The sequence below is a fragment of the Serinus canaria genome, chromosome 1 (assembly GCF_022539315.1).
Source record: "Serinus canaria isolate serCan28SL12 chromosome 1, serCan2020, whole genome shotgun sequence".
NCBI lineage: Eukaryota > Metazoa > Chordata > Aves > Passeriformes > Fringillidae > Serinus > Serinus canaria.
In genome coordinates, this window is record NC_066313.1 from 98,858,894 (window position 1) to 98,883,927 (window position 25,034).

General features: G+C 37.5%; 1 protein-coding gene across 4 annotated transcripts in view; it reads left to right on the top strand.

The window, feature by feature from the left end:
- Positions 1-25,034, top strand: part of CDKL5 (cyclin dependent kinase like 5) — a 131,145-nt gene that overhangs the window by 41,550 nt on the left and 64,561 nt on the right. For all 4 annotated transcript variants that reach the window (XM_050971211.1, XM_050971207.1, XM_050971215.1 and 1 more), the window contains exons 2-3: positions 6,773-7,003; positions 7,534-7,568. In XM_050971211.1, coding sequence (XP_050827168.1) covers positions 6,940-7,003; positions 7,534-7,568 — 99 coding nt within the window. In that variant the 5' untranslated portion in view covers positions 6,773-6,939. The remainder of the gene's footprint in view (positions 1-6,772; positions 7,004-7,533; positions 7,569-25,034) is intronic.

Here is a 25,034-nt window from a genome sequence, read left to right on the forward strand (position 1 = left end):
TGCCAGTGGATGCCAGGGACCCGGAGCGTGGTGGGCACACTCGGGAGCCCCATTCTTTCCACAGCTGTCCTGCAGAGCTCAGATTTCAGAGCAGTCCTCCAGCTGCCTGGCTGCTTCTTACGTGTCCCCTTCAAGAGAATATATTGTACTTGGACAGGAACACCCTCTGCCCCTGTGCCTTTTTTTTCCCTTCTTATTCCTAAGTATGTATCTTTAAACATTGGAATTAGCTGCAAGGTGAGTCCTGATGTGTAACTGAAAATAGCAGCTCTTTTGGGTAGTTCTAAAAATGAAAGAATGTCTGTAGTATTATTTTGTAATATTATATTGAGGATTTAAAGTCCATGGCAGATTGTCAAAAATAATATGGGACTAAATCATAGGCAACATGACAAATTAATATAGGCTATTACTGGAGACTGATGTTCTGAGAAGAGAGAAGGAAAGATTAAAATTAAGAACCACCTTCCAAGGAGACCACTACAAATATTGTGTCAGATAAAAGAAATTAGCTTCTTCCACAGCAAGCTATTCTGTTATGAAATAAAACCTTTTATTATCTAAAAAAAAAATATTCCTTCTCTTTGTGTACGAATATATCACTAAGCCAAAGTGTGCTTTTACTTCAACTACAAATGTTGGGCACTTGTATTGGGTAGAAATGAAAGTGTGAAGTGTCAGGCACCTTGTGCCAGAAGAAGCTGCAAAGGCTTTGGGTTTCACAGGTTGCTGTTGAGAGTTTTATCCTCTGACGATTTTCCTTCAGAGCTGCCACAGGTACAGTGAGGCCCACCCAGCATGCGCAAAGATCGGCATCAACTGCGTAAGAAGCTGTCACACCCACAATAGACTTTCTTGTTAAGGTTCTTGCTGGAGAGCAAGACTAAAATGGAAGCAAAATTGTCTTTCCTGTCCTCCTGTTATGACTCATGGGAGCTGCTTTTGTGCTCAGTGCTTTCATAATCAGTCTGCTTATTTGTCATTATGGTCTTAGAAGCATCCTGCTAAGCACCCACTCTTTTTGAGTTGGCCACAGCTGTTAGGGAAGATCGTGAATCCTGTGTTTTAACTCAGAGAAGTGAATTTAGTTCATATATCCAGGATGAGCTGAATTTATTTTTGAATCTGTACTTGGATACAAAAAAAAGAGCACTCATAGAACAAGATAAAACAAACCAAATCATTATTTCTTCCCTGGCCTTCAAGCTCAGTTTTCCATTAGGAATTTAACCAAACAGGTATCTTGAATAGTTGGGAACTGATTCACCCTTTTTCTAGTTGTTTGCTTGCTGCAGGATGGGAACTTTGTTCAGGTTCTTCCCCCATGCACTCCTGGCCCTGTGGCCGTGGAGATCTGTCTTTAGGCCAGTGATGATGCCTTCCATTGATGTATAATCATTCAGATGCCTTTGCAGGTTTTGATGTATCGACAGCTGTTAAAAAACCTAAAACCAAAAAATCCCGAGCAAATTCTCCAAAAACCAGCAATAGTGAAGTCAGGGTCCAATGCTGCTATTAGCAATGTCAAGAACATTGAAGCTGAATTTTAAAATCTGTGAGCCTGTGCAAGGAACCTTGGTGTTTTGCTTTTACATAATTTGTTCAATTTTGACAGCTTTCTAAATTTTGTATTTATTTTCACCAGCTGTTCTTTTCATTCCTATTTTTTTTCTTATGAGCAGAGGATAGATTGAAGTTTGAGTATGAAAAATGGCTTGCTATAATTGTTAAGTTCTTGTTGCTTTTTATCTCTTCAGCTTTTTCTTTTTTTCATCTTCCTTGTTGTGGATTTCTTCATATTGTGAAATCTTGATGGCTCTTTCTCCAGAATCTTATCTCATTTAGAAGATCTACTGTCCCTCCATAAAATGGAGAAATAAAGTGGTAGCTTTTTTTTTCAAATTATGGAGTGAGACTGGTACAATGTCATTAGGAGTATGATTGGATTATTTTTCTCTGCATTCCTTCAGTCAGAATGTTACTGCTGGCTTCCTCCTTACAACTTTCAACTTTTCATTTACTGATTTTTTTTCTTCCTGATCAGTAATTCATCATAATAAACCTGACACCTTCCTCTGGATCAATAAATCCACAAAAAAAAAAAACAAAAAAAAAAACAAAAAAAAAAAAAAAAAAAAAACCCTCACCTGTTTTCTTTACCCTGTCACTTGTATTTACTGCTATAAAGCTGAATTGGGTGCTTGTAAATCTGACTAGGGTTTTCCTGGAAAACCTCAATGAATAGAGCTACAGGTATACTGGGGACGAAGAGCAAAGGTGCTGAATGATGTATCATTGCTGACAGAAGTGGTTAATTCTTCTTTCATCCATGTACCTTGTTTGACAGAAGACATGCCAGGGTGTGGATTAATGCATAACCATCAAAGATGCTATGGTATAAGTTCTTGACATTTGCATAGGGACTGACTGTTTTGTTAATGCACAGAGGAAAATGTAAATCAGCCTCTAGAAATTCCTAGTTGTGGCCTCTTGGTGGGTAAACATAATAAATAAAACATTAAGTTTTTCTTCTTCTTTTAGAAGAGCAAGAGGGGTGTATTATCTGCTGGCAAGAAGCTTGTTTAAAAGCTCATGGATGACTTTAAAGTCAGAAGTTTGTAACTAAGTTCAGCAGGATGAAGATTGCATTCTTTCTGTCATGATAAATGACATTAACTGAATACTTGATTTTCAAGATATAGATGTACAAATTTAACTGTATTTCTAGAACAGTTTTACTTCTCTACATTTTGTGAAGCCAAACATCTACCTCACGTGTTCAGTTATTCTCACTGTCTCTACTAAAATCTGTGTAAAAAGTGCTTCTCTCTCCACACAGATATTGATGATTATGAAATTAAGAATAGCATGTCTACTTATGATTGAGGCTTAGGGTTGAGTGGTTAAGTCTGATGTTTTTGGGTGATGCACTAAAATTCCTAATGGTCCTGAAGGGAAAAGGAGTTATGAAAAAGCTGGGGTTTTTCCCCACTGCTTTAATTTCAATTCAAATGATCAGGTACCATAATGCTGTCGTATTCTGTATGCTCATTTTGAAAATGTTTGTATGTTTTCTGGGATTTACATATAAGCCTTACATGCTGTTGCAAAACAGCTACTTTTGTGTTAAAGTCTCACACTGTTACACTTCTGGATTAAATAAAACTAATTTTTTTTGTGTTCATCTCATGACAGTTCATTTTGCTGAGTTGGCTCTGCTTTTTGTAGAATATCATGGCAATGTTGAGGGCATCTCAGAGATCTGTTGGTTTAATTCATAAATTGTTATATGCTGTGAATCTGACTGCCATAGAAAGGGATATTAGGGGAATGACTTCTGTTTCCATACTGAGAGCCTTTGAGAGGTAAATGAGGGCCTTATTTCCACTTCTGCAAGGGTTATTCTGGACAGCAAGCAACTTAGGAAAACAGACCAGTGTGGCACTCAGTGCAAAGAATGAAATTGTGCCAGCTGTTAGGTTTTCCTTGCTATTAGCTGAGGTTTTCCTTGCTATTTCCAGTGTTCAGCTGGAAAGAATCCAGCCTGTCCTCACTAAGTTACAGAATAAAGTAGTTCTTGCTATGGATAACTTTCTTGAATTTACTTTTTTGTTTAAACTTCTGTTTTGCTTAAGCTTTTGTTTAAACTTCTAGGTGTTTTTCCTTGTTTTTGTTATTACAGTTACTCACTCTGACATTCATTAAGACTCTGTGTCATTCATGGAGTTTTGAGCTCATGTTACCAGATTCCCTGCAAGAATCAGTGATTTTCAAAACAATCTTAACAAGGCCAGTGCATTTTGATAAAAGAATCCCAAATAGTGGGTATTGCCACTGAACAAATATTTTAGCAGCTTGGTTCTAGTCTTTAGCAGCTTTTGAAGACATAGATCTTAAATAAGCATATAAATTTTGTCTAGAGATTAACTGGGTCTAACTAGTCTGACATCACTAATGTTTGAATTATAGCCCAGTTTGAGGCAAAAGAGTTGGGACAAAAAGTGTTTGGATATGAATCCATACTAGTGCTGTGTGCTCCTGGTCATCTTTCACTAGCTTTCCTTTTAATTTCAGGATTAAGTTTTCATAAAATGCCCTCACCAGAATTGGGCAAAAGGCTGCCTGGAGCTAGTGTAAAAGAGGGGCTCACTTGAGTGCAATTTGCTTTTGGGAGCCCCCTGTGTTCCCTGTGATGTCAGTCAGTCACGATGCACTTTGGGGAGAATTAGGGAAGCTGGTTTGTGTGTTTCTTTGGGCCAGCTCAAGTGTGTCACTAATGGTGAGTGAAAATCACTAAGTGAGTTGACAGGGTTTTGTCTATAAGGAATTACATGCAAATGATTCTCTAGGTGGCATGAATTCAGGGATAGCAGGGGATCAGTTTTCTGTGGCTCTTCTGATGAAGTGAAAAGGGAAGATGATATGTGATCATGGGGAGAAGATACACAGCATTGAATTTCATAGAATCAGAATTTTAAGAATTAGAAGGGACCTTAAAGATCATCTTCTCCCAACCCTCCCTCCCATGTGCAGGAACACCTCCCACTAGACAGGATGCTCAAGGCCTTACCCAGCCTGGCCTTTAACACTGCTGGGGTTGAGGATCCACAATCTCCCTAGCTGGGGGATTTCAGAAAGGAAGATTCACTGCTTGCAAGTCTAACCTTTGTCCCCAGTAAAAAACTAGAATTCATACTGAATAAACTTGCAGAACTGAAAATAAAAATAGTGTATCACGAGCTGCAGGCTTGTATAGCTTCAAGTAGTTTATGAGAAATTTAGAAATTATGGATGAGGGACAAATGAAACTACATCTTAATTTCTTCTTGAGCTTTTGTTACATTATCTCATAAGTTTCTTTACTGTTCCATCATATATCTAGGAAGTATTGTGTGCGCTGTAAGGCAGAATGAGAGTGTACAGTGATACCAGCTGATAAGTAATCAATTTATCACAAACTAATTTATAGAAAGACTTGTCAGTGAATAATTTTGGGAACTGAAGTAACAGATTTGGTGATGTTACTGAATAGTGCTGATAGAGAACAATATATGTTTTATGACTTTTCTTTCTGGCAAGTAACTTTGCTGTTCTGAACTTGGCTGACCAGTTCTGTTGTGTCTCGCTTACGTTTTGGTGGCATCAGTCGTTGTTTCAAGGTCTCTGTAGCAGCATTTCTGTCACTCAGCTGCAGCATGGGGACATCAGCTGCACCCTGTGCCTGGCACCAGCCTGTTTCAGTAGAAAGCTGAAGCAGCTCAGTGTGGGCTCTGTTCTCATGTTGATGGGTGCAGCTGAGCAGATGCTCCTGTTTTTCCAGGACCTCATTTTTTTAAGTTCGTTAATGTAACCAGAAAGTCTGGACAAACAGCAAAAAGGCTTTTGTGAGGAGATGCCAAATGAAATAGGAGGAGAACATATGGAAGGGAAAGGAAAGAGTCTTTTGTACAATTAACCAGTGAAGAAAAAAATTGATTAATTAAAACAGTAAATTAAACCACTGAAATAATTAATAAAGAACTGGACAGCTTTTTCTGAAAAACAAAAGCAAACCAGAAAACCCTAACTATCCCTTTAATTTGGAACTCACTGCTTTATTTTCAAATCACTGTGGTTGATTAACTCTGGAGTTGCTTCTAAAGTAACAACCCCTCCCCACATGATCTGCCTGTGTCTTGCTGAAGCAAATGTCATTGTGATTCCTCTCCACCCTTGGGTTGTCCTTTTGTTGTGTATGACCATGTCAAAACTGGGCTTTTGGCCAGCACCCCTGGCTTACAGTGACATCTTATTTGTGTGAGCTGAACCCAGCATTATTGGGTCACACTCACCCATTACACATAACTTAATCAAATGTATTCACTTCCATCCTGCCATCCTGTTCTTCCTGAGTAGTTCTGTCCTTGAGTCGCTGAATTGTGAAGACGGTATATTTCCAATTCATGCTGAAAGCAATTGAGGGGTTTTATTTCCCCATTTTTGAATGTGGGATACATGCCTTGAAAATTAAGGTAGCAAATGCAGTATGAATGAGTAAAATCAAGCTTCTAATAGGATAGCAGAGAAGTGGTCAGCCTAAAACAGCCAAAAAACCTTTTTTCTTTACCCTACGTATAGTTGCTTAGTTTGAAAAATTACTTCAGTGTTTGGGGAACATGGAAAAAACCCTTTGAAGACATTATTTTTTCTGTTTATCAGATTTCTTAAATAAGCTGATAATGGAAATAATTTTAAAATCTCATTCCTATCAATCTAGCAAATTAATTTCCTTTAATTTTTTTCTTGATAATCACAGAACATAGTAGTAGAAAGCAATTTTCTCCTGTAGAATGTTCTTTCTGCCATATCCTTTTTGTCATTACAGTGGAAAAATGAGAAAATAACTAAACAAAATTTGTTTCTGTACCTAGCTATGAACATACACCAAGTGGACCATAAATAATTATAAGCTTATTTTTGCTTACTGAGGTAGTTCCTGACAACATTTTTGTTTGCCTCTGTTCTATAGAAAATTACTATATGCCAGCAAGTTATTATTGTAATAGACATCCTGTGTATGGGATTACAAGGCCAGCTGTTGTATCAGATGTATGGTGTCAATGGGTTCTGTCCATCATACCTGCTGCCAAGCTCTCCTGATCATGAAATGTAGAACTAAATTAATTGTCTGTTAAAGTTGTTAGACTGTATAGGTGTAATGTCTTGGTACCCTTGCTTTCTCTTACTGAAATAAATCAAAGTACTAATTGTGTTATTTTCTTTCTTTCCCCAGGAAGCTATTGATTGCCTAGAAATTAAAAGAGGGTGTGAGAAGTCTGGTTGATCAAGGTGGAAGTTTCTTTCCCCAAGAGCTTTCTCACAACTGCCTTTTGCAAAATCTTCAGACGGTCCCACTTGTGCCATGATTTGTGGCTCTCACCGTAAGAGGAATTTGTCTTGATGAAGATTCCTAACATTGGTAATGTGATGAATAAATTTGAGATCCTTGGGGTTGTAGGTGAAGGTAAGTAGTATCTTAATAATATATTAATTAGAATTTTGTAGATTTGACTTAGATGATAATAAGTAATCAACTGCAAAATTTTTCTTGTATGTGTTTATTATCTAGAGCTTCTGCTAATTTCCTTGTCAGATGGATGAAGGAGTTTGGAAGCTGAAAGGAAGGGAAGAGAAACAGAACAGTTTTGTGGGGGCTTGGGGTTGTTTTGTGGTTTTGGTTTTTTTCCCTTTTAAAAGTTTAATTTGTTGATTTCTCATTAGTTGTACTAGGGAGACGCAAGTTATCAAACTTACCTGCGAGCGTATTTCTAAAAAAAATAATTTCAGTGTTTTAAAATCCATTTACTTTTGAGCAATTTCTATGGAATTGTTTCAGTGTTTAGAGATTTAGCACCTATATATGTAAGTTCTGAATAATAATACTGGGAACAATGTTACTTCTGTAGTTGGGAGGTTGCTCAACACTGTTTTATCTTGCCACTTTTATTTTTTTTCTGCTTTGAGATGGCTTATCTCTCATCTTCTCTGTTTCAGGAGCCTATGGCGTTGTACTTAAATGCAGACACAAGGTAAGTGAATTCCTTTGAAGTCAGAGGGAAATGTTGGTGTTTGAGTGAAGCATTGACTTTTGATGAGAGCTATCACTTTAATATGTATGAGACATGGCATCTGGGGTGGACTTTTTCTTGCAGTAAGTTACTCAAAGCAATTTTCATTGCAAGTTTCAGGGGAAATGGCTGTATCTAGTACCAGATCTCAATTTTTTGTGTTTAATATTTCTCTGAAATATTACTAATGCTTTATTAATTTCAACTTAGAGAGTTTTTAAGAAAAGAGACCCAAAAAACTATTTTGGAACATGGGTTGTGCTCAAGCAGTCTTAATTAGAATGCCAAACTACTTGCCAGATACTGCTGTAGAAGCACTTGGCTGTCTTGGAAGGGGCAGGGGAGATAAAGGGGAGTCCATGAGGGATTTTGACATCTGTAGGATGATCAAATGGCAGCAAGGAAGCAGTGACTTTTTTGGTTGTTGATTTTAATTTGGAAAATGAAGTTAAAAAGGAAAGAAAACCCAGTGTTTGGTACAAAACTGAAGTCTGGCAACCTGTCTACACTATTTTAACTAGTGTGTAAGTTGAATGTATTGAACTTGAATGTAAGTTGAATGTATTGAACTTGCTGCTCATCAACACGAAGCTGACACAAACTACTTTGCTGTCTTTGAAGCTGCAGTGTAGTCATTTAATAAAACAACTTCTCTGAAGCAAAACATTTCAGAATCACAGAATTGTAGTGATGCAAGAATATACAAAAGTCTTTTTATGTAGTTCTTACCTTTTTTCTAGAATAAGTTTGGACTGTGCAGAGGGTTTATGTTCCTATGGTGACTTTTAGCATGTACATAGAAGGGCTTTTGCACACAGCATGATTCTATCTGGTGTGTCTTACACTGTTGGACTGACTTAAAAAAGGAAAAATAAATTGGAACTTAAGGTCCTCTCCAGCTGAAGCCTTGTTGGGCTTGGGGATTTATAACAGTCAAGAGAGTGACTTAGGTAAATTGGGTCTTTTTAGATATTAATGGTATGAAGATTCAGGGGGAGTAGTTTGAGAACACCTGATGATACAGTTTGTACTAGGCATCTCTGTTCTTTATGGAAAGCAACCTCACCCAGACTCAATAGGTTTCTCAGATTTCCTGCATTGCTGAGTGAAATTGAAGCTGTGCGTGTCTATTCATGCTCATGCAGAAGAGTTCAGTTCTCTAAAACTATGGTATATTGGCAGGGTAATCTATTGCCCAGGTTCCTATGAGAATACCTTGCAGCACACCAGATATCTAGAAAGGAAAGTCCTTTAACAGAGGAAGGTGTTCAAACAGCCTGTGTAAGACTGCTGCCTTCCTTGTGAGCATCTAAATTTTTTGGTGGTCACACCATTTTTTTCTACAGCTTCATCTTAATGGAAACAGCTGTGCTAAAGGTTTAAAACAAAGTAGTGTTGCTTTAAGCTTCTAGCAGCTGGGTTTACTAAGATGTAGGGTTTCCAGTTTTTGGAGATCTAAAGAAAAGGTGAGGCATATTACTGTTTTCATCTAACTGATTTCTGATTCTCACTTACAACAAGCTGCACCGAGCTCCTGGGAGCAGATAAGTTTAGGAGCTGTGTCTTTTACCAAAAAAAGAATAACTCTATAAAAGTTAAATTAGGCCTTTCCTACTTGTATAGGAGTACAAAGATTAAATACACTTTCATACAGTCTTAACAGATTTACCTGGAAATGCAAGGATGTATGGTTTGGGGGTTTTTGTTGCATTTTGGGGGGTTTTTGGTGATTGTTTTTTGTTATTGTTTGGAGTTTTTGTGTATTTTGTTTTTATTGTTGTTGTTGCTTTTTGGTTTTTGTTTGGTGGGTTGGTTTTTTTTTTTTACTGTTTGGCTGCTGGTGGGCATACTTTTGAATCTAGAAGTATATATATTAATGTTTATAAATAGTGGTAATATGCCATGATCAAAATCCCAGCTATTTTAGGTCAATATATCTCCACTGTATTGTTGAGAGGGTAAATTTTGTGTGAAATGAGGAGCCAGCCCTTAATTGCAGCAATTTTCCAACATATAATCCACTAATGCTTCAGTAAATATGTAGTTTTTTACCTCAGTGCATTTCACTGGCATATGTATATAGATTTAAGTAGGGGAGAATGGCATAAGGAACAAATACCTTGTCATTGTTATATGTGGTTTTCCTTTGGTAAAAGAACATTACCAGAAAAGCTAAACTAGATCCTCTACAATGACTGTGTTTACATTATTATACAGACTGTTTTTATCCCAAATCCTTCATTGCTAATTATGGTTTGTGCATAAAGATTACTTGTTTATCTGAGGAGTTTTTTCTGATGCTAAGTGAATGCAAATAATGTTGAAAAAAAGCAGAGATGATGTTCTGAAAAGCTTTTTCCTATTTTTTCATTTAGTAAGAGGATGTTTCCTAAAGAAATACACTGAAGTGCATTGTGTTTGAAAATACTGGAAATACTTTTAATAGTTACAAACTATTTAAAAAGGCTGTCTTGGCTTGTTTGTATTTTGGCTGTTTTCTGAAAGGAGAAACCACTTGAACAGTTCAGTAGTGTCAGAGATCATGGCTGAGGAAAAGAATCTTTGCTGATGTTTAAGACTTGTCAAATGTTTGCCCTTTAAATAAAATCAGTATCCATTTTACTTTACAAAGTGGTCTTCCTGCTTCATGCAGAGTTGTTGGGCAATAATATGATAGGAAGATGCTGTGGTAAAGCCATAGGTCTCCAAAGGTGGGCACGTGGAGAAAGAAGCCTCAAGAAAAAGATTAAGCCAAAAGCCAGTGTGAAAAGGAAATGTTGCACTGTGAGATAATAAATTGTGTTTGTAGGAGGAACACTGGCAATTGCAGCTGCGAGTAGAGTCTATAGAAATGAGGTAAATACATCCTTAGATGCCTGAGGTAAGTGGAGAAGATGATGATGCTGGAACAGGGTTTGTTTCTTAGGATGAGACAGAGCTCACCACAAGCCAGGCTGGAGAGGAAGATGGGTTCATCCAAGCAGGCAGTCAAACCATGAGAGGCATTTGGACAGTGGCTCTCAGGCAAAAGCTCTGACTCTTGGGGTGTCATGTGCAGGGCCAGGAGTTGGACTTTGGTGATTCTTGTGAGTCCCTTCCAACTCTGGACATTCTATGATTCTATGCCTACATATATGTATTTGTATGTATAAATTGATGGTTTTTTAGGTTAGACAGGGGGGCAGGAAGTGTGTGGTGATGCAGTTTCTCTAAAAGCATAGTTGAAATGGATGAAATCTTCTTGACTTCTTCTTCTCTTGCAGTGTGCTGTGTGTTACCAAAGGTCTTGAGCCCGGGTATACAGTCAATGATTGGGAAGTTTGGTCCCAGTTGTTCTTATAAGTCCAAAATCTCCTGCCTAATGAGATGGGGTTTTTTTGTCTTTTATTTTAGGAATGTGTCTAGTTTTGGTCTTAATAGTATGAGGCATTTTTAGACCTTTTTCTTTGAGATAAACACCACTCAATTCCCATATTAAAAAGAAACAAAAAGAAATGTTAGTTAGAATTATTTGGCATTTCAGTGCATTGAAGAATAATAAAGAATAACCTCTGGCATAGGTTTAATACTTCCAGGCAATGTCTTCTTAGCCTAATATTTAATTTTGTCATGTTTGAGCCTTCTGTAATACTCTTGCATTGCATTCTGGTTAGTTGTTTGTTTGCCTCAGAACACATGAAAGAAATATTTGCTCACCCCTTAAAGGAAGGTACATTTTACTCATTAGAAAATGAAGTGAATATGCATATGTAGCAGAATCATTACATTTCTTTTGAGTATCTCAGCCTTTTTCATGTCTTTTATTACTAGAATCCCCATGGACCAGCAGAGTCATGGTTTTCTTAGTTTTCCCTTTGAAACTTCTTTTTTTTGTTTTGTTACGTTTATTTGTTTGTTTCTACAGCTAACCCACTTCTTCACACTTCACAGTATTTATTTGTGTTTGAGCAGAGTCAGGAATTCTCCTTTTACCAATGCTGGCCAACTTAAAAAAATTTTCCTGTGGACATCACTGTGCTTAGAGGAGGTAATTCTTGTAGAACAGCCAGCTCTCATAGACTCCTTTGCTCTTCAGGGCTGCCTCCAAGCAGACCCTAGAACAAGGTGAAATCTGTTCTTTTGAAAGTCCAGGGCTGTATTTCTATTGTCCCTCTCTCTTAATTATTTCAGAATCTTAAATTCCACTGTCGTGGTGGAGCTGCTGTAATACCCATAAGAAAGGAACACAGGCTCTGTAAATTGTAATTTAAAGGGCTGCTTCTTCAGTGAGTATAACTTCACTATAATAAAGGAAAAATGGAACAGGTGATGCTACATCTCTTTAGATGCTGGGAATCTTCAGTTGTGCAGCATCAAAATGGCCTCTGGTCAGAGTGCAGCATACTGTGAAGACCAGTCTGTAAGAAGGGTTTTTTCACTATTTTCATTATTCAAGCTATTGCAGAATTCTTTTAAAAGAAAACTCCCAATCAGTTCTCTTGTCAAACAGAAATATGTTCTCTTGCTACATCCCTGGATAAAGGCAAGGCCACACAGGTTATGTAGCTCAGATGCTGCATGGGAGCTGCTTGCAGGCTCCCCTGGTACAATGACCTGGCTGAGTTTGTCCTGCAGTCCAGGCAGCTGAGCCTGGGCCCCCACAAGTGAGCTCTGATGTGCATCACTAATTCCTCCTTGTACAGTGGTCTTCTGTCAGGGTGCACACACATTGCTTCTGAGGTTATCATCAGCCTTCATGTTCCTCTTGGTTCATTGATCAGTGTCAAGCAATTCTCTTCTCTGTTTTCCAAAAATCTGATTGTCTCCATCATGCTGTATTACCCTAGCAGCAAATGTTGGAGTGCTCTAAGTCTTCTGTGAAAACTGGACTTTATTGTAAGGCTTCCCTTAAAAAGTCTTTATTTATTTTGCTCTCTTCATAAGATACTTTGAAGCAGGTGTTCCACCTATTGTAATCTGTGTTGTTCTGTCTTCCAACCCTTGTGCAAGAACTTTTGACTTTTGTCTTAGCTATTTGAAAGCAAATGAACTTGCATTCAAGCCCCCTTCTCCTCTGCAAGGATGTCCTTGCCTTTGTAGGATATTTAACAGAAGATGAGCTGCATCTTTTGTGGCAGAGCTCTGGTCACACAAGCCATTCCACCACCTTTTGTGTACCCATAAAGAGTGATTCCATCATCTAGGATGACAGGTAGTTCAGATAATGCATATTTCTAAAACTGTGCACTCATTTCTATTTCCTCCTGGTCTTTTCTCAGAAATTTTATGTACAGGCACCAGGAATCTGGTCACTCTGCTTTCATAGAGCAAATGAGAACTTCATACTCATAGAACATTTGGATTTTCTCTAATATTGTCATAAAAGCAGAGTTCTGAATTTCCCTGGTGCATGTTAGAATCCCTTTTCCAACTCTTGTGTCTGCTGATGTTATTAATACTTTCACACTTTAAATCTGCTAAACATATTTATGTTGTTAGAGTTCCCCTTTCGTGTCAAAAAGTAAGTGTACTTGTTTGTAAAAGTTGCAGGATTTTTCAGTTGTGTTTTTCATGTACTTTCTTTAGATTTGACTGTCAAGGTTCCTCAGCTCCTCAGCATGTGTTAAGTCAAGTACTTGGACTGAAGAATACAGTCATTGCAGTTCAACTTTTGTGGTATAATCTTTTGTACTGAAATGAGAACAGTTCTTTTTTGTCTTACTTTGGATGTGACTGATTTGACAGTAGTTCCTGTTTGGTTGATTGAGAAATGAAATGATGAGTAAATGAAAAATCTCAGTTCTCAAAATGAGACCAGATTGCTGCCTGTGTTTTTTCCCCTCATCCTCAAATTTTTTGCTGTTTTTTTTTTTAATGTAATTAAAAGCAATATGCTAATTTTCTCAGTTAATCAAATTTGGTTTGGCTTTGTGGCAAGATTTTTGGTTTTAATTGTTGCCAGGGTAAAATCTCTGTGCAGCATACTGTTTTCTTTCAGTAATGGCAGCTTACCTATGGAAGATTATTCCATTAATGCTGTTGTTCCTTGGGCTAAAGCATCATATCACTGGTGGCTTTTTGTGCCAAAACTTGAGTAAAACACATACAATAAATATGAGACTTTTTGGACCTTCTGGGTGAATAGAGTTTGCCAGTATTAAATGTTTGCAGTAGTCAGAGTTGGGATCTGTCCTAAGTATTATGTGAGGAAAATGGAGCTATTAGGCAAGTGATAGTGCTGAGAGTCATAGTAACTCTTTAATACCCACTTGCTTCAACTTCACTATGCAACAGTGAATTACCTTTTGAATTCCTTATAGAATTCTGTAATTCTGTTGTGAAATATTAGATACAGAGTATTTTTTGTTGGACTTCCAAACTCTACTTCCATGGCATTTCCTTGAGTGCAGCAGTGAGAGGCAAGCTTTGATTAGTGCTGATTCACTTCAGGCATTGCTTTCTGTACCTGTAGGAGACATACAGTGGACATCTGTAACTGCTTCCTATGCAGGGTAGGTGAGAATATGCTATGGCAGTTTATATAGATTTCATTTTTCATTGCTGCATTGTGACATTTGTCTTCACCTGAACCTCTTCCAAAGTCCTCTCAGTCCCCTGTGGCAGGGGGAAACAGACAATCAGCATTATATCAATGTGGTTTTAAATATGACTGATGTGGTTTTAAATATGATGTCAATAAAGTGGTGATTTACATTCAAGGAAGTGGAAGATTCATATGTGTACTGTTAGTGCTGCAAGGATCAGATAGTTGTGCAGAATGGAGCAAAGAAACTGAACTTGCTGAGTTGCCACAGCTCGAGCAGACCACTACTAATTCAGTCTCCCCTCTCACTCCCAAGGTGGGCTGTAATAGTCTCTGTATCACAATACTGCTGCCTTTTATTTCATTTCCTCAAAATCTTATTCCCAAGTCTCTCTTGTTCTTCAATTATTTTTAAAGAGTTTTTTCGTAATACGTTTCTTAATAAGAACTATTAAAGTACTAATTTTGAGGAAACTATCAGATTCTAAAATGACTTACCCACAGTACTGAAAAAAAAAAATAGATCTTTGGTGTTGTCCTAATTTTCCCAAAGTCCGAGTCCTGGGATTAACTGAAGTAAATGTTTGGGTTCACACTTGTAAGGCTATGTAGGATGAGGGGATAAAGTAAGGTAGTTCCAGATATTTTTTTCATTTCTTTTATTGTTTTCTGTCTGTTGCTTCTGCTATATGTTGCTAAGATATGCTCTGTTTCAGAGTTTTATTTAATTTGATCTTATATAAACCCTTGCTATCTTTATCAGTCACATAAAATGATTTCTTTAAGAGGGCCTGGCCAGGGTTTAACAAAGTGGGCCTGAATGCATTTTTAAGTGCATTAAATTACCAGAGGGAATGGTAAAGGGAGGTTTAGGCTGGATATCAGGAAAAAGTTCTTCACCCAGAGGCTGGCTGGGCACTGGAACAGGCTCCCCAGGGAGGTGGTCACAGCACTAAGCCTGATAGAGTTCCACAGGTATTGGGACAATACTCTCAGGAACATGGTGTGATTCCTGGGGTGCATGGCCAGGAGCTGGACTCGAGGATCCTTGGGGGTCATTTCCAGCTAAGGATATTAGATGATTTTATGAAAATTAATGGTTTTTGTTAATAACATCAGTCATAGCCATATCAATGGAATGATCTGCTTTGATGTCTGCAGCTGTGCTGTGTTGTTTCCCTTTGAGTCTTTTCTGACAATCCAGACTGGTGTTTGAAAGTTCCCTTGTAGGATATTCCATTCCCTTACCTCCTCCTTTGTGCTTGTCATGTTAGGAACCCTGCTCAGATATGGATGGTATTCAGAACTAAAAATTCTCATTCCATCCCTCCTTTGCTCCCCACGGCTAGTATTTAGAAATGGAAGATGCAGGGCAAAGATAAGAGACAGAGCTTTCAGAGGGCAGAAATTACCTTGCTGTGGAAGGGGATATAAAAAATTTTTATCTTTTCAATGTTCAGTTGCAAGCAGTACAGTGTGAGGGTTTTTGCTTTCAGTGCCACAAATCAGGATGGCTTAGGTTGGCTTGTCCACTATAACATTTCATGCAGTACAAAGCTGGGGTGCAGAGACACCTGATGCTGCAGAAGATCTTCAAAACTAGAAGGGTGAGGGAGATGAACAGGGAATCACCCTTGTACTTTAGTAATGGAGGTAGGTGAAAGAAGCATAGAAGCCTGAGTTAAAAATAACAAGAGTGATTCATTTCGCTTTGGAAGGATATGTAAAATGTATTACTGATGGTTTTCAATTTAAATTAAGTCAAAGACCAGCAATTTGTTGCAGTCACAGTATCTCAGATCAGTATTTCTTTTAATCAGACAGTTTCTTCCAGTTGGTCACACTAAGGGCTCTGGAGAAACCAGACATCTTTTGCCCTTTTTCTTTTGTTTCTTAAACAAACTGTGTGTATTTTTGATACTATTTTACATAATATTTTATATGAATTATTGCTGTGACTACTCGTGTTGCTGAGTGAAAGCTTACTGCTTATGCCAGAATTAAGAACTTCACTTGGAAGATTGCCAGTAAATAAACAAGCCCCCTAGTAGTTGCTGCAAAATCCATCTGCAAAGGGATTATATATCATTACACTTGTAATAATACAGGAATCATATTCAGACCTGCAGCAGTGTGTTCTGTGGCTGCCCTTAATGGCTCTTAATTGCAAACAGCTTGTAGAGCTGTATCTCATTTTAAGGTCCTTGTAAGTGAAATCTTATTTTTAAGTGTGGATGTGATGAGCACCCAAAGCAAGGCTATCCGTACAAATAATTTTTTCTTGCAAAAAGTTGAAAATTTTATGCTGATAATTAAAGTTTAGGAGCATGACTGCATATTTCCGAGAAGCAATAGCAAAAGAAATTTCTATAGATGAGTTTTAGAGACCTGATGTAGGGTCTTGGATCATTAGGAAAGTAGTGGTGCACGTGAGGGAATTTATAGTTAATGCGCATTATTATATGGGAGAGGGAACAGCATATGGCTAATTATAGGACTACATCTGTAGTAGTATGAACTTGGTTGAATATTGGATTACAATCTGGTCTTGTCATCAAATTGCAAATTACTGTATAGCATAATTGATGCAAACAAAATAGTATTTCTAAATTTTAGGCTAATTGTTTTCCTGTGAGGGGTTCTTGTGGAGTTTTTAAACTTTTCTAGGCCACATGAGCAGCTCTAACAGCACTAGGTTGATCACTGATTTCTGGACACTCTGTATTTAAACAAAGGCCACTAGGAGCATAACTCAGTGTTTCAGAAGATTATTCATGTAGATTGTTAAATGTACCATGGTAAAAATGGGTCTGGATCATCTGTCTGGCTTTCAAAATTATTTGTATCAACCAAGTTGATCTAAAATTTTTGGTACACTAGAGTGTCTTGAATATGCCATTCTCATTACCTTATTTTCCTAAATTTTTTTTTGGTGAATTTAAAGTCCTTTTTTTTAAAACTCAGGAGTCCTGCAAAATGAGCTTTGACAGTGTAGGTAAAACATTCACAATAACAGTGAAAACTTTCCTAAAATTTCATTTTTTTCTGAAAACTGTAGGCTCTTCTTGGCACTGTGTTTTTCATCAGTAAAGATTACAGTGTGTTTTTAAATAGTAAGTTGTGCCTCTGAATGTCCTGGTTAAAGCAATTTATATTTCCTTGATTACTCACTTCTGCGTAATTCCTAACTCATGGAATACCCTCCTAAAATATAAATCAACCTTTCTATTCTTTTTGAATAAAAATTCTGGGAGTTTGTTACTTCTTTTGAAGTATAGTGGTATTTACTTCTCATTCAAAGCCTGGATAACAATAAATGGGGAAAAAGGAAAGTAGTTTCCTTTTATACCATTACAGCTGTTAAAATTTGTGCAAATTTTTAAATTCTTGGGCAGAGGACCTAATAATTGTACTTTTTATGTGGTGTTTGATCATAGCTAAAAGCCTAAGTAAGGGACTAGACAAACCTGACATCAGAGTGTGGTAATCAAGAAGTTTTGGATACAGTGGGAAGGCAGGCTGAATAGGGGCCACTTCTGCTAAGACTGCTTTGTGCTCTTTTTTGAACCAACAGCAGTTGTTAAGTGTTTGCAGAGAACTGGAGTCATTCTTTATGAGAGCTGTGCCTTCTACACATAGTGTAATTCTGAAACTGTTCAAAACACATACTTCTTTTTGCTGTGTGTAGCTGCACCTGCACAATAAAGCTTAATGAGTCTGCTGCTTGCTTTTTTTCAAGAATAGTCCAATTGCATGCTAGCTTCTCATTTTCTAAATACATCTATTTATGCTTTTCTCATTTAAGATAAAAACTAAAACATTGTCTGGATTTATAAAGTATTTACATTTTTACTATCCCTGATTCATTTTTGTTTAAATTGCTAAATTAGATCAATCTTTATGCAAGTCACTTTTAAGCCCTAACACCATAGAACATAATGGCTTTACTTTGCCCATTATGAGAAATCACACACTTTATGCAATTTTATTTTCACTTTTTCAGATGTGTAGCAAAGTGAGGATTTGTTTCTGAACAGAACAGGTAACTCTTTTTTGGAAACAAATACCAACATTGCTTTCCGATTTTATAGTCGCTTGCCCCTTAAAAACTTTGATAAGGCATCTTCTGTTTCTTCCTCCATGTGAAGACTAATTTCTGTACAGTACTGGGTGTACAAAGATCAGCATAATGAAATTCAGTGTCAGCCTTGCATAAAAGGAGGGTGAATATTTGCAGGTCTTGAAGTGAAATGATTGTACTCATGGATGCCCATTTCTTCATGGTTTCATTCACTTGTACCCTTGTACCCACACGCTTAGAAGTATAAAGGGATGTGTATGTGCTCGAGAGAGGTGTCTGATTTGGGCAGTATCTCCAGCATGCAGGATGGAGGACAGGGGTAAGGAGCTTTCATGTCCCCACTTCATCTCTGAAGTTCCTCTGGGTGGTGATGACAAACTAGTTCTTACATCTTTTGTGCATATATAATGTTTAGATATTGTCTGTTGTTATGGGATAGTCCTTAGCTTCAGTCTTGCTTTCTTCATCTTCCGTGTGTCTGTTTTCTGCTTTTGTTTGTTTGGAGTCTGCCTTTGAAAAGTATGTTCATAATGCTTGATGGGCTAACAGAAGATGAGCTCATATATTATAAGCCGCAACCTTGTGGCCATCCTCCTGTTGGGGGATGCGTGGTCTGCTTGTGAATCAGCTGTGCTGCAACCTTCTGGGCTTGGCATAATGTTTTACTCAATTCTACTTTTGAAGCACCATCCCATGAACAATATTCTTGATTATCAACAGTGTTTTTTCTTGACACCTTGTGCAGTTTTTTCTCATGCTCATGCATGCACTCTCTCAGCGCTTCCCCCAATATCCTATTCATACCAGATCTGTTACACGCTCCTGCAGCAGAAACAAGATGCCTATGTTCTCTGGAAGGGTGGTTGTTCTTTTTTCAGGTTTTGGCATAGAATTGTGCTGCCTTATTAAACAGCTCTCCTAATATTTCAGCTCAGAAAGAATCCTTACAGCACTGAGAACTCCTTCCCAAATGCAAATTATGAAGCATATTTTTCATACAGTTCTAAGAACAGAAGATTACCACAGATTCCAGTGTGCTGAAAATTGTTTGCAAAACTGTTTTCTTAGACTTAACTTTGGCTGAACAGGATTATCATCATTATTGATTTTCCTTTAGGTTATAGATGGGCTTTTAAAGAAATGTGGTTTTGAGGTATGACAGAGATAGGTGATATTTTTAAGTGTGATAATGCACTGAGATGTGGAAATATGAAATTCTGTAGGACTTTAAAAACTTGACTGGTTCCACCTACCTCTTCTTTTGACAGTATGCATCTTGACCAGGAGGCAAGCTATCTTCTTGAAATCAATTAACATTTCCAACAGAGATAGAGTAATGCCATGTTTATGCACAGAAATATGTTGCAGGCAATGCCATCTGCAGAGCAGAGCTGACTAGCTGCTGCTTCTACAGGATCAAGTTTTCTGTGACTGTTTGTGTGAAAAACTCATCCAAGTGGTGACTACCATTTTTTCTCCCTCAAAGCATCAGCTAGTGAGGAATGGTGTTAAGAAACATACAAGATAATATCTGATGGACTTGCACCCTGGGCTCTGAACCTGTTCTAATTTTGTAAGTCCTTCCTGTTGTGTTCCACTGCTTACTGTTCCTAATTCCTGCTAGAAATGTTATTACAGTGCTAAGGAGTTATTTGGGGAGCAAAAGAGAATTAGTAGGAGCTTCCCCATTGTCTTTTAGAAAGGCTAAACGTAGGCCAAACAACATCCATCCCTTGGGCTCTAGCTTTATTTAAAAAAATAAAGCGAGGGAGTGGCATTTCTCCTCAGAAATTCTGGGGTGTAGTGCCCCCTTCATCCATATTCCTCAGATAACATAAAAGAGAATGCAGAGTAGATGTCTAGATGATAGCAGGATCAGAGAAGCAAATCAAGGGTGATCAGCCTGTCTGTAGTATTCTTGGTTTCTATTTAGTAGGGTTCTCAATGAAATGGATAATGTTAAATATATATTGTTGTAGGTGGGCTTTTGTTCCTTTACTAGCATCCTTCCCATTACACATGTGCACACGTACAGAGCTGTGCACAGGTATGCACACCCACACATGCACACACACACACACATATTTGTTTAATTAATGAGTTACAGCAGCATAGTGGTCTCTTCTGGTCAGTTTTAGAAAATGCTACTAGCCTGTCCCTTCTGTAGCTTCTGCAAAGGTTTTTGGATGTACTGGTTAGCATGCTGTTGCACTTTTCATTTTTATGGATGTAAGGAGAACTGAGCACTTGTGTCTCAGTATAAAATATGAATGGCAATAAATCTCTTATCAAAGTATATAGCGGGCATGTACAAGGCTTTAATGAAAATATGAATAAAAATTTCACAGCCCAAGTCTTGTGATTATATTTTCTCAGCTTTCACTTGTCTCTTCATCTGAAGATTGTGTTTCAGGAACTTTCTGAAAATTTATCCTTATTGCTAAAGTGTCTGTGTTTTTTTCTAAATATGTTTGTGTGAACAAAGACAATCTTTTACCACTTCTGAGCTATTAAAAGAAAAATGGAAATGAAAGCTCAGTTTAGTTTTACAGCTCTGTATCTGCAGTAAACAGTAAGACCTAGAATTTTTCAGTGGAAGAACATGCCCTTCTTGAACAGATCTGGCTAGGAATCAAATTATGAGGGCATATTTTTTTTCTTGCAAAGAACAAATATGTGGAAAGATAAAAGTAAAGGAATAATTAGGTATAGGGATCTCTTATCTATGGATTTGTTTGAGGTTTTTCTCTTGATTTTTAGGCTGGGGTAGGTTAACAATTAACGTTCTTCAAGGCCACCTTTTTATTTTTTTAAGAGATGGTGATAATTGACTATTCAAACAGTACTGGCTGAATGTGTGATAAGACTAAGTTTTTTTTTTCCTTTTCTGTGAAGATTTCAACTGCATTTAGAGTAACCAGTTTATTCATTTGATAACTTTTTTATTTATTGCTACATGTCCAGAGCTATTGCTATATAATTTTATACTGCAATGTTGTGGAGTTTTTTAAAAAAAAGAAATCACACCCAGAATCATGTTATGATGAAACCAAGTCAGATTTAGCACATTCAAGCACAAATGCTAGTCAACAAACTGCTGTTAGAACTATTGTTTACTCTCTGTACCACCAGAAGGCTTGCTACTATATCAGTTTACAAAGGACAGAAGGCACCCTTCCTCTGAGGAAGCTTTGTTTTCCATATCTGCATCTAGTTTAGACCCAGTGCTGCAATGAAGCTCCAAGCTTACTTGTACAGGTTTAGCTTTTGGATTTTTGTAGTAATCTTAAATCAAATCTGAAGTAGGAGTCCTGTTACTGAACATTAATGAGAAATTTTGCTAAGTAAAAGCTTCAAAACCTTTACTTCACAAACAATCAGAAAGCTTTTCCAGTTGCTACTTTTTATTTCACCTCTGTTTAAATGAATATGTATGATGCCTTGGAACTGAGAGAAATATGGCTCTAGGAGGTCAATATATGACATACATTCTAAATTCAGAATTTTCGTATGAAAACCTCTCATGTTAAATATTTGAGCTCTTGCTCAAGGATCTCATCTAAAGCATTCCTCTGGAAGCTTAACATAAGGAGAAAAGCTACTTCTAATGGGGCCTTATTTGCAAGTTATTTAAAGTTTTATTGATCTCAGGTAGTGCCTTTAATTATACCAGAGAAAAGAAATGCAAGGCTCATAGCAGGGATATTTATAGCTTCATGAAGATCCTCACCAGTGAACATATACTTTATTCTCTAATATGCAGGTAAAAGAAGAAGGATGAGCTTCAGAAATTCTGCTCTTGCTGCTAGTTATGCCAGATTGCTTTGTGGGATGTGAGAATTGACGCTGCAGTTACGTTGGCAATGGAGATGTTCTTACTTCAGTAGCACAGTTTGGAATACTTTGTGTTTCCAGCATGTTAATTACAAGTACAATCCAATGAACTGTGATGATCTTAGTGTAGCAGTGCAACTCAAAGAATAATGATCCAGAGAAAGTAATATTCCTGAGGTTACTAGTCTTGATAAGATTTGGAAATGTACCTTAAAAACTTGTGCATGCATGTAAGTTTGTGCATGCAAAATTAAAACATTCAGACAGAAGGGCTGCAAAGTTAAGTAACTTGGGTGGAATTAATCTCACCCACTGTTTCAGTGCTTTAGGTCTTGCATAACCAATCTCCCTCGTTTATATAAGTTGAGAGAGTCCAAAATCCGAAAAGCAGCTCTTACCATCTGGAAATTATTAAAACCAGTAACCTTCTGGCCAGATCTTCTCTCCCTCCCCTGCTTTTACTAACTGTGGGGAAAGCCATGACAATTTATGTGGAGTATCTAACTCTTAGCTGGTTAAAGCTAAATGAGATAGGCTCTACCTTAGGAAATATTTGGCATTTTATGTAGATTCATGGAGTCTTTTAAAACAGAGAATATAATTGTTCTCAGTTCAATTTAGCCTTGGAGGTTGCTGTTTCTATTTTAGGCCTGGAGAAGGGCTTCAGTTTCTTTTGCATACGCCAGTATTTCTAATGAAAGAATGCTACCTTTTCCCCTCAAATGCTGCCTTGCTTATATATACTGTGATAAATTTACTTTTTTTTTCTCCCCATAATTTTCTAGACTTCTCAAATACAAAATTCATCATGGAACACCATATGGATACCCACGCAGTTGTCACACAGCTGTCAGCTTCTAGTATTTGAGATGGCATAGCTAGTAACCTGTTGCCTTCATCCCCCGTGCATACCAGAACACTGTGGAATGAGACTCATCTGTGGTTTTAGTGGGTTTGCAGCTATTTCTGAATTCTCACCGTTCCTCTGCTTTCAGTTAAATTGGGTTCCACTAAAATTTTAATGTTCACAGATTCATTTATTTGTTATGCTGGTTTTAGCACTAACTTCTCAGTCGAGGTGCCTTACCCCAGTTCTCTTTTCCAATCTGCTCTCAGACTGCAATTGTCTGCCTTCTTTTCCCAGTTTCTTTAGCCCATGGATTCCCTGGCCCTTAGCTCTTCACTCTGCACTTTTTTGTCCTCTCTCCCCACATAGTGTTTCCAGTGCTTGTGATAATAAACTCAGTGAGATCACAACACTTTTCCTTCCCCTTTTTCCGAGAAGTATTTGTTTGTCAGGCTTGGGCAAACTTTTACAGTGAACTAACTTAAATTCTGTGTGGTTATCTTTTTTTTTTTTCTCTCTCCTGGCTCAAAAGTACATGTGTTGTGTGTAAGATGTAAAAGGGCAACATGTTAGTCTTAGTGGTAGGGGCAGTTTTTGCTGGAAGAGCTTTTTTTAGTCTTCCCAGAATTTCTGTGATGTTTAGGCTTTTTTCCTCCTTATTGAAATACAAGGGAAGATATACTGATCTGGCCAAAACTTTTCAGATGCTGAAGAAACTGTCTGAAATAAGTCCACAAACTCTCTTTCTTGATTTAGCTCCTAAGTTGAAATTTCATCTGCAGAAAATGCTATTTTTATGAAAGCTTAGCTGCCATTTCTTCTTCATCTGTTAGTAGTAGCAGAAATCTTCCTTGGATGCAGATTCCTTTATTTCCACATGTATGGTAGGCCTCTCAAGTTAGCTAAATTACCATGCAACTTGTGTAGAGGCAGCCCTCCTGTTCCTCTGACCTCTGAAGCAGTGATCAGGAGGTGTTTGGGGTATGAATTTTGCCTGCTGTTTTTCTTTTAAGCAGTTTAGAATAAATTTTAATCTTAATGCTGTTCTGTGAAGAAGAGAACATCTCTAAAAGGAATGCACTTTTAGATGCTTCAGAGAGAAAAACTGCAGTTTTCTTAGAGGGCAAGAATTTATCTTATTTTCCAGAGAGTGCACTGTCTGTATAATCCCAGACAAGAAAAGCCTTTTTTTTCTCTGCAAACCTGAATGTAGAAACTTTGAGAAGAAATTAGGATCTCCACTTAATTACCCATCAGTATACTGATTGGAAAAAACTTATAAAATTTAATTTGCTTTGGTATGAGCGTAATGTCAACAAAAATATTTCTTGATGAAAAAGACCTAGAGAGCAAAAAGATGTCTTGTAAATGCCACAAAATCATTACAGGCAGAGGAGAGTATTGTTTTCTTTCTGTAATACTGTTGTCTAATGTGAACTGAAGCTTGAAAATACAAGTGGCATTTCCTGTTCAAATTTATCATTCCCCGGAGAACAACACAAAAAAAATTCTCATTAAAGAGCTGGAATAAGTGAAAGGGAATGACAGATTGCTAGGGTTAATGCAGACATCTATGAAATGTTCCATAGCCAAACCTGACAATGAGCTGACACCCAAATACCAACAGTGATGGTTACATTAGGTAACACCTTTTACATACCATGTTCCACAAAGAAGACAGGGTTACACAGTTACACTAATTTGTGCCCCCAAAATGTGAGGAGGAAAAGTTTCAGTTTAAAACTTTATTTTGTTTTATTTTATTTCATTTTATTTTTAATTGGAGGCACTAAACATAAGAGTTGAATTCTAGACAGGAAGACCATTGTAGCTTAGGCTTTCCCCCAGGTGTGGAGTTTCTACCATTACTAACTAATTAATGTGTTAAAACCAAAAATAACCTCTACCTTGGCTCTTGCTTTTGCTCCAGAACAGATCTAGAATGGCTGCTTGGTATCTGTATAGGCAGTTGCCACCTCTGGTTCTTTAAGGCTCACTGAAGAATACAGAGGAGCTGTTGCTGCCATTTGCACTTGAGAGGTGTTAAAAGTTAGGGCAAACCTTGTCTCTTTTTGTGCAGCATGGAAATGACAGTAGCTGCTGCTATGTTTAGGTGTTTTTCCTTCAGCACTGAGAGCCAAT